Genomic DNA, 16120 nt, shown 5'->3' on the forward strand with positions numbered 1-16120 from the left:
TAGCAAATAAGACAGTAAAACGAATAGATAGAAATAGGAATCCACTAAAGGAAAGGTCACAGTCCAGATTTACAATGTCAGTCACATGTAGAGTAACAAAAACACAGATGGGAGTGCAGGTGAACTCCATTTAACACATCTGAGCCGTCAAACTTTATGAGCATTACATGACAGAGATGAGTGAGTCATTTAAAGGAGTGCTGCACCGATTTAGCCGTGCACTCTACAACATTGTCACCTGACTGAATTTATGCCATTCTGTGCATTCATTGCTTCTGTCAAAGCCTGGTTCCTACATTACCCACAATGCAACTGCCCAGATGCTGGTGTGCTATGCAAGTAGCTGCTAATGTAGCCTTGTTGGCCTCAAGCAGAGATGAGGAGCAGGCTACAGAGGTCTGATAAGATCACTTCTTTCTTACTCCCTACATCCCTTTTTGTATTTCCAAACTTGTAGTCTTCAGTCTCAACTGAGCCAAAATACAGTAAACACTCAATAAGCAAGTCATCACTGGAGCTAAAGACACTTTTCTCAGGAGTTGATGGAGACAAAATAAAAGCTAAAAGGCAGAGAAGTATTAGTCTTCAAAGGAATACAATTTTACTGTGTCTGCTTGATGTGTAGACACTAAATTAGCCAACACCATATAAAAACTTTGTTGTTTGATAAAAATACTCAATGCAGCTTTCAGCACAAGTAGATTTGAATAAATACCTGGAAACATCTCACCCTAGCTCACCCACCTGTCGTAGACATTGAGCAACCAGTTGAGACACATGTCGACACAAAGTGGAATGTTGACGAGGATGGACTTCTCCTCCTCCAGCCTCTCGTACAGAGCCGTCAGGTTGTGGATCATCTCCACCACGTCCATCACATGCTCCCCTTGCTGCAGCTCCTGCTCCCGAAACACCTCCACGAGGCTGCTCAGCGCCACCAAATCCACTAAAACACACATGGATATACATTCATAACAGTTTAGAACATGCTGGAAAGTATTTTAACTCCAACACTTTCATTGAGAACATGTGTATGTGCTGTTTTTTTTTTCTTTGATGTGACATATGTTCTTGTGATATTCTTATATGATTTGAAATAAATTTAACTGATATCGGTTTGAGCGCATGTACACAGGCAATCATGTACGCATACATAGATGACTGGACGTTTACTTTTGAACACACAAACACACACAGAGCAGGATCATCATCCTCACCACAGCAAATGAGCGCACAGGCGATAGCACAGTGCTCATTCAACCTTTTTGCCCACTTACGCCCGACCAGATGTTTTGAGAGCAGTGACACAAATTTGATTTTGCTCTTCTAAACTAATTTGATGGCCCATCCCTAGGAGTGGAGCTAAAAGGGTGTCCGTGGATGCCAGGTATAATTGGATAGCACGATAATGAGGTAGAACAGAGAGCGGAGATAACAGGAGTATTCTCAGAGTTGTGAGGGAATCACCGAGAAATGTATTTTTGATGGGTTCTTTTGCAGAACTGCTCAATCATTCACAAAGTGTGCTGAGAGAAAGAGTGAGAGCCCTGTTATCAAGGCAGCTTGGCAATTAAATTCGGTGACGATATCAACTAGTAGGGTGAGATAAGAGAGCGGGAAAGAGTAAGAACAAGGGAGAGTCATTGAAAGAGGTTTTTCACAGTGGTCTGAGCATGCTGAGTTTTTATTACAGCAACTCGGGACTTAGAGTAGAGAGAGACGGTTGGAGGAAGGTTGCAAGAGAAGGTGGAGAAGAAAAAAGGGGTAATAGGAGGAAGGGAAAGGGTCGAATTGACCACTTGCAGTGGCAAATATGGGCTCATCTGGAGTCAGTAGGTGTTAGAGCACTGCAGGTGATGGAAGATGGAAGGTGTTGTGAGAACACAAAGAGGGAGAAAGAAAATCGCCAGGTTTGAGGTAGGGAAAAACTGAGGGAGCACAGATTTTGAGGCATAAAGAAACCAAATCATCATGAAGAAAAGCAATCGGCATAGAATAGAAAAATGGGCAGAAAGTGAGAGGGTCTTGCCCACTATTGAGTGTATATATATATATATATATATATATATATATATATATATATACACACACACACACACACACACACACACACACACACACACACACACACACACAATTGAGGGTCTGTGCCGGTCTGGCCTTCCACGCATTTCCCGATCCACACTCCAGTCCAGTGGATTGCAGTAATGCACTATAATGTTGTTTGCTCGACGTTCAGCACCATTTGGCTGTCTTTGTATTCCTCTAAGACAACTTATCTAAATGTGGGTAACGAGGGATCTTCTCGCACAACATCTTTTCCAAACAAGCGTCCACTTTATTATTCTTGGCAAACCAGCAAGAGGTGCATACGCAAACTGGAGGGTGCATGCAGACGTCCGCGTTGGGAACACGCAGACCCCTGAAGGGCCACACTTTCAAGCCTCAACCATGGAGCAAAAACGAATTACCTTCTCTTTTGTAAGTCAAATGGAACAATTAATAGCTCTAATTACCTAGAACACCAAAAAGTGGAAGAAATCCGGCAGTCGAGTGGTTTCTAGTGGCTCTTCAGTTTATCAATATTTTTGATTTCTGCATTGAAAGCCAATGGCAATGGAGAGAATATTTTCAATTACATTTCCAAGTAGTGTAGAGAGGAGCGATGATTCCTTTGACAACTCAATAAAGAAATGTGCCACGGCTAATCGTTATATCTTATTCCGGGAGAGAGCTTGTCATCGTGGATTATTGATGGTACAGGATAACAGTGTATCACTTAACCAGCTATCCCAGCACTGCAGGCATGAAATACCATCGATGAAATACTGTACATACATCTCAGAGCCTTCTGAACTCGCCGCAGCTTCATGGCTGTTCTGTATGCTGAGAACTTGATGTTGTTCATATCCGCTAATGGAGGGAGAGAGATGGAAAGAGATTAGAATAAATGAAAAGATGGGAGAAAACAAACCCATCCTGCAACACCCTGCCATCGAGAAATTATACATCATTATCTCTCTTCCTGTTATCAGTTCATTGCAGAAGCCATTAGTGCCGTATATGTTATACTGTAAGTGTATGTGCGCATGCATTTGTCTAGCTGAGCATGTGTATGTGACAGAGTTCCTATCTCCCGCTGAAAGCTCTCTGTGTCAGATCAGATTAGAAGTAAGACAGATGATGTTGTTTAATCACAATTAATTAAAGGCTGAGCAAAAAGCAATCACAGCGCTGGCAAATTGGGCCTCGTAGGTTAAAGACAGTAGAGATGTAGTCCCTAAGGTGTTTGAAATACAGGGCCCTTAATTAGCCGTGTGACAGGGCCTTCAAAGCAGGAGCCCACTGGTGCAATGCTGCTGGTGGTGCTGCAGCGCAGTGGGGGTCCTGGGCCAATGAGCGCAACTCTGAGGGATCTTTAATTGTCTCCTTACTCACCCAGTGCTTGGTACAGTTCTGTCATCTTTGGATGGTCCCAGCACGTTGTCTGGGCCTGATGGCTGGTGGAAACAAAAAGGGCAGAAGAATTTGTGAAGCAGGCAACAATGGAGGTGCACATTTTCAGACCGGAAAGATCAAGGAAAAAAAATTTGTACAAATGAGCCGAGGGAAGCAGAGACAGGCCGGTGAGGCAGACTGTCAAAGAAATGAGATCAGAGGGTAGCGAGAGAGAAAGAGAAAAATGAAAGGGCAGGATAGGGCGACCATTGTTTACAAGAGATTTCAGGCCTGTAAAGTGCAGACATACGTCAAACATGATTCAGGTTCAGGCATCAGAGTTGCACACCACTGCTGCTGCTCTGCTGGAGATATACTGCCAGTGACTTAAAAGCCTTCACTCAGTGACACTACATGAAATCCCAACACACAGACACACACATCAAAAATATACATTTACACCACCTTCAGATTCCACTACTAGCTCTATGGGCACATTCAGAAAAAAAAAAAAAGATCCAATAAAAAAGGACAAGTGCAGCAAAATAAATAAGAAACCCCAGAGCAGGAAGTATGCCAGCATCCAGGGGCCTTTTAGCGAAGCACTCATCGGTTTACCTGCACAAGCGCACATTGATTGGTACCCGATATAGTGCTACTCAGATACTATTCCCATCCCCGTTGGTACAGTAATACAGCCCATAAAGAAATGACTAGGAGACGAAAACAAGACCCACAAGGTTCTGTTGCACATGATTAAGAAACTGAATACTACTTCTATAGTGGAACAAACTGTACAAACGCTTGCACAGTTACACACCTGCACACACAAAGATATCCTCCCCTCGCCATCAACACACGCCTACACAAACACACGCAGTTCATTGATAAAACCAGCAGCGCTCTCAGGTGAAATAGTAACGATGAGGTAAATAGATAAACAGATGTTTGCTCAAGCATATAGGGTTCACAGTAGTTCAATAGAGTTCCTGAATCATTTAGTACGTATATCTGCTTTGTAGTGGTAGCTCTGTACAAATGCTTTGGCAATGGAAATATCTTTATAATGTGAGGCAAGAAGTGCTTAAATTTGAGCTGTTATTTGCAGTTAGAGATGCGATTTGATTTGTTTCGAAGCATGGAGCTGGTAGCTTTCTTCCAGGCCTCTGAATTGCTGCCTGCCTCCGATATTTTCAGTGATTCAAATACTCTATGTCTGGTGCTTTTCCCACTGTTTTCCTGCATGGAAAAGTAGCCAAGCCAATCAGAGGTTTGAAGGCGAGAAATTATCAATACACATGGTGAAATGGGCAACAACTCTTATATCATCATAATTCTATGATCAACATACCAAATGTTAAGTTAACTGCTCCAAGCAACTGCTACCCCAGTTTCTGTGTGGATTGAAAGTTATGTCAATTAAACTGACACATCAGTCACAACTGATTTGCTATTGCTAAATAAGCCCGTCTCCAGAAAAGAAAACAGCTAACATGAACGCGATGTAAAACTGAATAAGGAAATAAAATCAGGCTATATGGAACGACCCGGTCAGAAATACCACCAACCAATCACAGAAGTAGCTTTGAATAACGCTACAAACAGCATGTTTCAGTAGAGTTTGACGTGCACTGGAAACAAAAATAAATCGGAGTCAAACTTAACCTGAGAGGAGAAAAATGTAACCAATGTGCTACACTGACACACAGTACAAATGGTCATCCTCACTGTCATAAAAATAACAAAACATTCCCAACTGAATCCAGCCAAAATGCAGACATTCCACACACAATGCAGAAACTGACCCTGAAGTTGCACTTACTTGATGTAGTAGGGCACTTTGTTGGGGGAAATGGCACGCTCCCACGGTATCTGCACTGAACCTGTGCAAACACACAGAAACTAAATCAATTACAGAACTGGCATGTAACGCGCGAAAAGCCATTGTGCACTTTTACAACTGTAAAGCCAAAGAGACACGTCTATTGTGTCGGGTTTCCACAGAGTGTTGGTTCGTTTGGCACGGCCGAATACAACACGGGAGGCAGAGGAGTCGGTGAGACGGGGCGACTGCAGCGTTTAAACCGACCTCCAAACTGGACCACAGGGGGTCCAGCAGAGGATCAAAGAGGACAGACTGCCCTGGAAGAGGCACACTGATACAGAGGCATACACACACACACACACATACACACACCAGTCATTGTCCATTACTGTATCTCGACATGGCACAAAGCAGACTTGTGTGTGTTGCTGCTCTGCAAATGTGAAAAACACTACTGAAGTAGACTCACAAATCCAAAAGGCGGAGGAAGTATTCAGATCCTTTACTTAACTAAAAGTAGCGATATTACAATGTGAAAATACTCCATTCAAAGTCAAAGTCCAGCATTCAACATCCTCCAGAAGAATTATCATCAAAATGTACATCAAATAGTATTATAGTCTGCTATGAGTCGGTCTCGTATATGGCGGAAGCTGACACATTATCACGAGTACAATTATTCCTTGTGCTGAAACATATCCGCTTTGACTGATATATTATTGTATATAATATCGTTAGACTGTTAATACTGACGCATTAATACAAAAGTATTATATATTTTTAATAAGGGGTTAAAACTAAAAAGGTTAATAGCCACTAATATTACCTTTAACATGTAACTATATAAACTATATAAATCTTAATTTGCATAGCTGCCAGATAAATGTATAGTGGTGAGATAGGTCCAATATTTCCCCCTGCAATACAGTAAAGTAGCGTAAAATGGAAATACTCAAGTAAAGTACCTTAAGTTAAGTACTTAACTTAAGTACAGTACTTAAGTAGGTGTACACAGTTACATTCCACTACGGCACAAATCCATCTGTCTATGTAAAGACAGTGCCATAATCAATATTCCATATGTCCGATGTGCTATTTCAAACGACATACAGAAATAACTGCATGTTGATGCATAAAGGACCGACACAGACGCTGCTACAGGCCGCAGCGGGCTGAGCTGGCAGTTGGGTATAGTGCAGTATAAGCCCCAGTGTGGCATCTCTGAGCCAGCATGACAGCAGTAAAAGTGGATGAGGTTTGGTGAGGACATTGGAAGCACACAAGCGCACACATCGCTTCAGATGCACTCACACAGGGAGCCCTTCAACACAAATCAGTTTAAATTAGGTTTAAAAAAAAAATAAAAAATCACATTTTCAGCCCTCCTGCTGCATCTCTGTAGCCTTTGAAGAGCAGCAGGTAAAAGAAGACACAGAATTCACAAATATGTATCTCTGCTGAAATTAGAGCGGATCTGATGAGCATCGCTGGGGATTTCTATCGCAACGGTGTGCTGGATCTGATGAAAACAGACGTACACAGCCTGTCAGCTCCACCTCTAACCCAAATACACACAGAAACATACACGCCGTGTTTTATAGCTTTATCGTGACAAAAGCGAAACACACCTAACCTTTTCATCCCCCCCTACACTCTTCAAATAGCAGTAGAGGAGTCTTACTGGAAAGGAAGTGCTGCGATCCGGGGCCAAAGTCTCTGTGTGCATCCTGGAGCTGCTTCAGCCGCTCCTCTATGGAAGCCTGAGGACAAACACACACACACACACACACACACACACACATGCAGAGTTAAATCAAAGGGAATCGTGCTGTCTATGCTACAAATCCCCCAAAGAGAAAAAAAACTACGCACACAGACCACCTGTTTCTCCTCCATTAGTTAACTACGGAATATAAATGATGGCTTTTTCCTCTACTGGCCCTCTGAAGGACTTTGAAAGCCTTTGAAGAGCGGCAGGTAGGAAATGAAGACAGAGATTACCAAGTAATATATTTTGTTGAAATGAGGACAAAGACACCTGGTTTGCAATGTCAGTTTGGAAAAGATGATGAAATGAAGAGAGAAAGAGAAAGGGAAGGAGGGGGGGGGGCCTCACATGAGTTGCATCAATAACCACGCAGAACGAGAGACTAAATTAAGTTTGTAAAAGCATTTCATATCAGTTACTGTACGTTTCCCACTAAATGGGATTTAGCCTGCCTAATCCTGGTTTATTTGAAATGTATTGGATTTGGCACATGAATCGTTGTCAGCTGGATGTTTGAGACAATGGGAGGTAAATCCACTCGCGGTGAGGTAGAGCGACAGATAAAGAGAGGAAGAGAAAGGAGAAACTGTGAGGGGCCTTAAGACTTTAAAGAGAAGCGCAGGCGATGAGTCTTAAGACGGAAAGTTAGATGTATTAAGTTGGCATTTCTCTGTGTACACGTCATTGCTCCCTGAGCAAAAAATAAAACAATATAATCTGGAGCGTGATTAATATTGGTTAGGTCTAATATAGAGCATTGTCAATGTGCCGTGGAGATGTTGCTGCCAACAGTGTGGTGTTGTACAGTCTATTTGTTGTACAGGCAATTTGGGTTTCCATAAGGAAGACAAATGACTGAATTATCCATGATCGACAAATATTAGTAAATCAAATTTGGAAATACATTTTCGCAGAGCAGCCAAAACCAACAGTGCACAGGATGTTGCTGGGATTTAGCATTTATCATTTTAATTAAGAGAAAAGTAGGACACAGAGAGAGAGACAAAGAAAAAAAAGGTTCCTCCAATCTGCTTGTTTTCACAGTGAAAGATAGCAGGTCAGTGCATCGCACTGCGTTGAAATTAATTCATGTGGAAACGTAGAGATAGCAGATCGACCGGGGTGCAGGCAAAGCAGCTCAAAGAAGGTTTTTGTTTTTTTTCCCCCTCAAAACCATTTGCAACACCTGCCTCATCATATGTCTCCTGGGATCTACGATCACAGAAACTCAGAACAATCCAAGATCTGGGAGATGAATATCTGCTGGTGACTATGGATACTGAAAGCCTTTTTAACAGTGTTGATCATCGGGGGCGCAATTAAAGGGCTTACTTCTTGAATGAAAGACCAGAGGACACACTACCAACTGCAGTGCACAGTGCTTCAAAGATTTTGCAGAAATTGTGCCGTAAAAGAACATTTTCATGAAGACTTTCCTCACCTCCAACGCAAAGAAACATCAATGAGAAGAAAGATGAGTCGCAATTTCTGTTTCTTTCATTGTAGCTCGTTCCCGACAATCCTTTCCTAAAATACATGACTGTGGCGACAATTTGTAGAGGATATTTATCTCTCTCTCTCTACAATTCAGGCTCCGAAAAGTGTGGCATTGGAATTTAATGCCCATCTGAGTGCTTTTACCGATTGTTTAAACGTCACTATGCATCGTGACCCTTCGTGAAAGAAACCTTTCAGGTGCTTTAATTGTAACAGAAGGAAGACATGCTACTGACAAAAATAAGACTGACAGATGTTTCTATTCATATGCAAGCTCATTCCATCCCACACATTGAAAAAAAAAAGCTTGCATGTCACTCATTATAGCTGCAACTGTAAGATATGACAAACCTCACTGGAACAAAGAGGACACTTGATCTGTTTGGTCAAAGGAGTATCCTCAAAGGGATGAACACAACTAGAAATAAACACCGTAGAAGGACCTCATACAGGAGGAGTTGTTTTAAACAAGACACAAGCAGAGTCCCAAATCCACACTAATTAATAGTTCTATACAGCAATTACTACATACGTGACTGTTTTAGCAGTTATAGACGTATGAATACACTATTCTACACATGAAATCAAACAATAAATGTAACATCAGATGTCAATCAAACTGCAACATTGGAAAGCTGCAAGCAAATAAACTTTACAAAGAGACATCAAGATATATAGTTTTTTAAGATCTAATACTTTTGCTTTCCAAGATTTTTTTAAAGCGGCTTTACATCCACCCACTTTTTTTTCCAGCTGTCAGCTGCTCCTCTATTTCCTTTGTGTGTTGAAAAGTACGTATGCATCAACAGCACACTCAAGAATCAACCGTATGCATGTCTGGTTTGAGTAAACATATTATTTTTTCTATTGTAAAACACCCTACACTCTAACAACCTGCTTACAATCAGTATGTAGTGTGGATTTGGGACACGGCGTGAGAGACTACAGCCATGCTAGCTGCTCTGTCGTCATCAAAGTCTTTAATAACCTTTTAAAAACGAGGCCTATTTGCAGGCCTCAGCTCGAATAAAGATAAGAAATACCTAATTAATTGTATAAAAAAAAAATAAAAAATAAAAAAATAAAATAAAAAAAAAACTTTTTTTATATATTTTTGAGATGAGAAAAATCATGGAACTATCAGAATACATGTTACTGGTTCACATAAGATAAGGATGGAACACAGCAGAACTTGGAAAACTCAAAAGCTCGATCTTGAAAAACAGCACTTTTAGGGTATTGTTTTTTGGAAAGTATGGGTATCCAAGACTTTTAATATGCTGGGCTCTTAGAACAACTGATATAGGCTCTATATACACAGCTATACATAGATACAGTGAAACATTTATGAAATATAGAGCATTTCAAATTAGAAAACTGATCAAATACTCCAATATTTGAATAAAAAAGTATTTTTAAAATTCAAAAACACTCTATATCACTTCTATGTATCACTCATGATGTTCATTGAATCAATAGACCGAAGATTGGACCTTTTTTGAGTGTTTTAAGCTCTTTCTATGCCCTTTTTAGTTATTTAGTTTAAGGTCAAATCCTGCTTCGACTCTCTGTTCAGGGCTGTATCTCAGCCCCCCCCTCTCCGATTTTCACCATTGAGACATCCTTCGAACCGTAGGAGCCAATAGAATTGCCTGGAATTGAAAGCTAGATGATTGACAGCACTATTAGCCAATAAAGCTCAAAAAGGTCCAGCTCTGAAATCTGATTTGCTGAGCTTCCAACCCTCCCAAGAATCCGAGGAGTGTCGGAGAGACACGAATCGAACGGATTCACACGGAGCACCAGCAGCTGGACAAACATGCGTTGGAAGTACGGAGATATTCCATTTTTCGCTGAGATTCGACCAAAAGTAAGTACAATATTCGATGAAAGCTGTGTGACTTTTTGTGTTCGAAGCTGAATATCTCTGCGATGGTTTACCGGGGAGAGAAATGGAAACTATGTCCGTAATCTCCGTCAGGCGCTCGTGCTTTTTCATGCTGCATGTTCGTAGGTAGCACGTTGCTAACGGAGTGTAGCAGCCTTTTTCTCCGGTCTGTCCCAGTCATATCGAGTATGATTTATGATATTTTGTTATTTGTTTGCTTGGCTGATGGGAGATGTGTTTGTCTCATGTAGAAGTGACCTAGTTCATGTTGTTCCCAGGACGCTGAGGTTTCTGCAGAACTATAACATCACTATATTCGTTCTTCGTGGGTTCTCTGCCAGTTACTTTTAACACAAAACTCTCTAAGTTTTGATGTACTCTGCGTCCAAATGGGGGACCTACGGGTGTATCTGGTTTTAAGATACGCCATCTGGGGACCATGAATGTCTGTACAAAGTTTAACGCCCCTCCTTCCAGAAACGGCAAACCAGCATTGCCCTCTTTAACAAAACTAGTCACAACTAACTGCTACGTACAATATTCCATGTTTGCGGTACATGACTCCAGCTGTGATTAGTTGCTGCAAACAGACCAATATCAGTCCAAAGCAACTGACACTATTTATCTCACAAAGAGCGGAGAAAACACTGGCTAACAAATCAAACCCACAGCTATTCTACACTCGGTTCTCCTCATGAACCGTTTCAGTCGGGGCAATTTCAGGACCACCTAACACGAAAGTCGTAAACAGTGCGAGAGAGCAGTGAGTGTGCAAAGTGGAAAATTATTTCTAGGAATTGTTGCAGAGACGATAATATCATCATGTTCAGACGGCAGAGAGAGACAGACAGGAAGAGTGGCAATTAAAACATAATGACGAGGCCATCAACAGCAGGCTGTAGAGAAGGTGTCATGAAGGTTATTTAATGGGAACAGGGGGTCGCACTTGAGTGGATGTTGTTCTTGTAAAAGCACTACAGAGGTTGCTGATGGAGGCAACGCTCACTGGATAATGCATCCATACGTTCAGCTAAGCATCGAGGGGAAGGCAAAGTCCACTTCAATGAATTTGAGGCACTTTATCCTTGAAATTTTTAAAAGGCTTTGAGAGTAAATGCCTTGGATTCATTGAAGAACTGCCCGCTTCATGCAACTGTGTATAAATGTAAGTTAATATATGTATATTTATTCATACCAAAGACCTGATCTATACAGCGACTCTACATGTTAACGTTTAAACATTCTGATCAATAGTCGTACTCTATTGTGTGAAAGAATAAATAAATGTTGAGCTCAACTCATCACATAAATGAAGTGCTGCTGAAAAACAACTGCTTTTAGAAAACAGGTCCATAATGAGACTGGTGTGTTTAGGCTGTTTGATGTGGATAGAAATTGATCTAAATATACATTTTCACATTTTGAAGATAATCTCTGTAAACCCCAGCCCCTCATACCGACGCTGGCCTTGCCTTATATTAACAGCACATTTGGTTAAACATGTTTTAGCCCTTTTACTACATACATTTTAACTTGATTTATTGTAACACTTGTTACATTTATTAACTGACCATTTTGCAAACATGCTTGTTATAGGAAATTGGATTCATTTTCAATTCCTTATTCTTTTATTCTTCTCAATTTACTTTTATTAAGATGGGTTACAAAACATAAAAAAAAAGAGTCAAGCACGTGATAAATTTGAAATGAACTGAGAAGAATGGAAATAAATCGCTGCCCTGGAATTATGGGTATCCTGGTGGCTTGGAATGCAGCCAGGGATCTTTTGTTTCATGTAATCCTCAACTGTCTTTTATCAAGTAAGAGCAAAAAAATACCCCAAAACATACTTAAAACTGTACAGTCTACCCTCAAAATATGAGCAAAACAGTTAAATGTACAAGATTTGTTTTAGGGGAGCTACAGGTGAAACTTGCATGCTTGTGTTTTTGAGTGGCATATATGCCTTTATTCAACAGCTGACACTAAGGAGATGACAGAAGATGAGAGGAGTGATGGGAACAACATGAGACAAAGGTTCCCTTGCGGACTTGAACCTGGTATGTTGCAGTTTATGGTCGGAGCATCAACCCACAGGCCACCATGGAGCCCCTTGACGTAGGTGTTAAATCTACGTTCAGATTGGTGCTACTTGCCTAACTGGACAATTGTTGATAATTCACTTGCATATGAAGCACTTAGTTCAGTGGTTTTCAAAATCCCTGAGAGTGGCATTCATCTAACCGCTTGAAAAATGATCTGATCAGCCTTTCTAATAAGAGATTTTGTCATCGCACACATGGCTTGTTATCCATGCCTAAATCACACCGTTGTCCTTCACAAGCTCAAAAAGACATAAAAGACATGTTGTAAAGCAGTTGGAGGCCTGGTGTGTGGGCACTATTGGAGCCTCACAAAAACTCTAAATTTGCATTAGTACATTACACATGGAATCACTCCCGAATGTCTCCCTTGAATTTGACTGCTGGAAAAGCTGCTGCTGACAATGTCAAACGGACAAAGCAGACCCAGCAGTGGACTCTACCTGAAGCACTTTCCATCTGCTGTTGAGATGCTCCAGGGCGCGAGCGTTCTCCATCGACAAATGGACATCGGAGATAGCCAGCTGGTGGGCCAGATCATTGATGTGTTTCATGCCCTCCTTCACTTGAGTTAGCTCCTCCTTAAATAACTGCAGGAGAGAGAGAGAGAGAGAGAGAGAGAGAGAGAGAGAGAGAGAGAGAGGGATGGTAAAGAGGAAACAGCAGAAATATTAAACATTTTATATTCAGACATAGGCACACATTAGTCTGAACTAACTTCGCCCAAATTAAATAAATGTCAAAAATATATTGAATTCGTTTTTGCTGTCAGCTCTGTTCTGTCTAGGAATATATTTTGCAGCAATATATCAACATAAATCAAAGTGAAACAAATGTATAATGGTATTGGAATAGCACCAGCCGCTGTCCATGGTAGATTTTACATGTGAACATTGAGGGAAAACAGAAAATGTATACAGTACTTTTTTTATGACATTACACTCTTACAAGATTGGGAGTGAAAGGTGCGATAAGCCATTCAATAGCAGAGAGCTGCATGGCAGCACACGCAGCCATTTGACAGCCTGAAGTCACATGTTTTTTTAAGGATTACTTCCCTGCATTTCTTCCTCTGTGTGTAATTTGAATGACAGGATGTGAATTCAAGTAAAAAGATAAAAAAATAATGTTCCAACCCAAATACCCAAATGCATACTGCATATTGAACAATTTGTAGCCCTCTGGAAGATTCACGCTGGAGATATAAAATTCAACAAAATGGATTATTTTAATGGCAGGACATCAATCCCTGATATCTGTGAATGTGCTCACTGTGTTTACAGACCAGCAGGGACAATGTGGAAGGCAGAGGCAAGAAAATGACAAGCAGAAGTATAAAAGAAATGCCTCACTGTTATCAACATGTCAGTGCGTGCTGTGAGTGTAGAGCTAGATAGCCAATTTTTGTCAATCAAGAGGAAATGAATCTGCAACTATTTTGATTTTAGGATGGTCTTCTTCTTAAATGTGAGGGTTTTGCTGCTTTTCTCAGTTTCATGTGACAGCAACAGAAGCATCTTTTGGTTTTGGACTGTTGATTGGAAAACAAGATATTTGAAATGTCACCTCGGGATTTTGGGGCAGCTGTGACAGGCATATTTTACTGTTTTCTGACATTTTACAGACCAAATTACAGAAAATAAGCCTTAGTCGCAGCCCTAAGTGTGCATAACGTATACGTATGTCTGCATCCGTGCGTGTGCTTTTGTATCCGTCTGTGTGTAAATGTGAGTCGATGAGGCCAATTGACAAGCCTGCCCTAACCACCGATGTGCTGTCTGTGACAGTGACATAATTATTGTGAAGGGCCCACGCTTCTAATGAATAGCGCCACAAAATGACATGTAGCAGCGGCACCCCGGCACTCCATAATGACTGAACCATTGACCTGCCATTTGTCTAACATCTATTCAACAGGGGGATTGCCATCTCACCGTGTCAGTTTGAAGTGCCACGTCCTTGTCATCATCTGTCATCACAGCTACTCTATCAGGGACGTGTACGCAGGCAACCAAAACAAACCTTTTAAAGCAACGCAGCCCGATACACACCTCTCAGTTATTCATTAGTAACATACCACTGCTGTTTTTTTGTGCTAAAAAAATAAATAAATCTGGATGTCAGTGTTTTGATGTTTGTTTACAACGTGTCACAATATTTTTTTTCCAGCTTCAGCCCGGGGCGATTATCTCAAAAAGAGACTATTAAGTTGCTCCGCAGGTTAAAGCAACTTATAGCTGGGATTCATGATAATGCGTCTGCGTGTACGAGAGTATGTGCGCGAGAGCGATAAGGAGGAAGAGAGCGCTTGTGTGTGAAGCAGCGTGGTTTCCCGTGTCTACCTTGGTGGCGTCTATGTGATCCTGCAGAGAGTCGATGAAGAGATCTCCGACGGGCTCCCAGGCGTCTCTCACCCCTTCTGCCTGCTCCAGGGCCACCGCCAGCTCCTCCATCGCCGCCTGGACCTGAAGTAGACGCTCTAATGTCCTCTCCATGTGTCTGGGGGTTTCGTTGAAAACATCATTCCTGACAGTTAATGCCTGCAGCATTCAAATTTGGAGGTAATGCAAGCAAATAAATCCATCAAAGTCCATAGAGCATGCAGACAGACACAATATTTATTCAAATTTACAGACTGTAATTTCAGTGGAGCTGTGCCCAAATTATTTCATACCATCTTTTCATAATCTAAGTGCTTTTTCTTCGAAAACACGTTTTAATATTCTAGTGAGCTCTGATTTTTTTCCGCTTTAAAACTTAATAAATGCATTTTCTTAATTGTTTCTGTAATGGATTATATTTGCCAGATTTTGTAATCTGGTTATGGTAATTGTATTACATGTAATGTATTGCAGCATAACCACGCACTCACAATCACAGGGAGAGGTAACATTCGACTTCATAGCTCGAATAGTTACAGGCATGTTACTGTTATATGGTAAAAAAAAACTTTTTTTTTTAATGTATTTAACAAGAAACAGCCTGATTGAGATCAAAAATCCTCTTTTCAAGAGTGTCCTGGCCAAGACAGCAACAGCATATAAACAATGTTTCAGACATACAACAAGTAGCAGTTACAGACAATACATTTCAGGTCACAGCACGAGTATACAAAAAATAAGAAGAGGCAAATAGCTCAGTCAAAGGATCTAATGTACCGCAATTCTGTCAGGAGATGATATTAATTGGAAAGAAAAGAAAAAACAGGAAACAAAAAGTTCTGCTACACTTCCTCTGAAATCTTTTTACGTATTTAGTTTATATCAAGCTAGTTTAGAGGTGACTAGTCTCTTTATTTATGTACAGTTGTGAAGTTCTTATAGTTGACTTTAGTGTTCAAAGTGCTTTCCACCACTGCAGGGACCACATTCAATCTACACACAGGGCTAAAGAAGTGTCTGACCTATGGCGATCCACACAGCGTGCAGTCAACTTCTCCCACAGGTCACTGGCCACGTTCGCCTGCTTCCACACCGAGCGGCTCACGTTTAAGATTCGCCGGCGTGGAGACACCTCTGCAGAGGGTGGAAGAGGTTAGACGGGGCCACGCATAAAAGGGTAAAAGCATAAAGTTGCTAAGCAGGAAGTAAAAAAAAAAAAAA

General features: G+C 41.1%; 1 protein-coding gene across 2 annotated transcripts in view; it reads right to left on the reverse strand.

Annotated features, from left to right (window-relative positions):
• drp2 (dystrophin related protein 2) overlaps nt 1-16120 on the reverse strand; it is a 68961-nt gene that overhangs the window by 28827 nt on the left and 24014 nt on the right. For both annotated transcript variants that reach the window (XM_068715056.1, XM_068715057.1), the window contains exons 4-11: nt 15922-16033; nt 14861-15017; nt 12962-13108; nt 6945-7023; nt 5261-5321; nt 3439-3500; nt 2839-2913; nt 745-946 (exon numbers count right to left, since the gene is read on the reverse strand). In XM_068715056.1, coding sequence (XP_068571157.1) covers nt 745-946; nt 2839-2913; nt 3439-3500; nt 5261-5321; nt 6945-7023; nt 12962-13108; nt 14861-15017; nt 15922-16033 — 895 coding nt within the window. The remainder of the gene's footprint in view (nt 1-744; nt 947-2838; nt 2914-3438; nt 3501-5260; nt 5322-6944; nt 7024-12961; nt 13109-14860; nt 15018-15921; nt 16034-16120) is intronic.

This window comes from Cebidichthys violaceus, unplaced genomic scaffold (assembly GCF_023349555.1).
Source record: "Cebidichthys violaceus isolate CVI_PGR_0920_01 unplaced genomic scaffold, fCebVio1.0.p SCAF_2, whole genome shotgun sequence".
Taxonomy (NCBI): Eukaryota; Metazoa; Chordata; class Actinopteri; order Perciformes; family Stichaeidae; genus Cebidichthys; species Cebidichthys violaceus.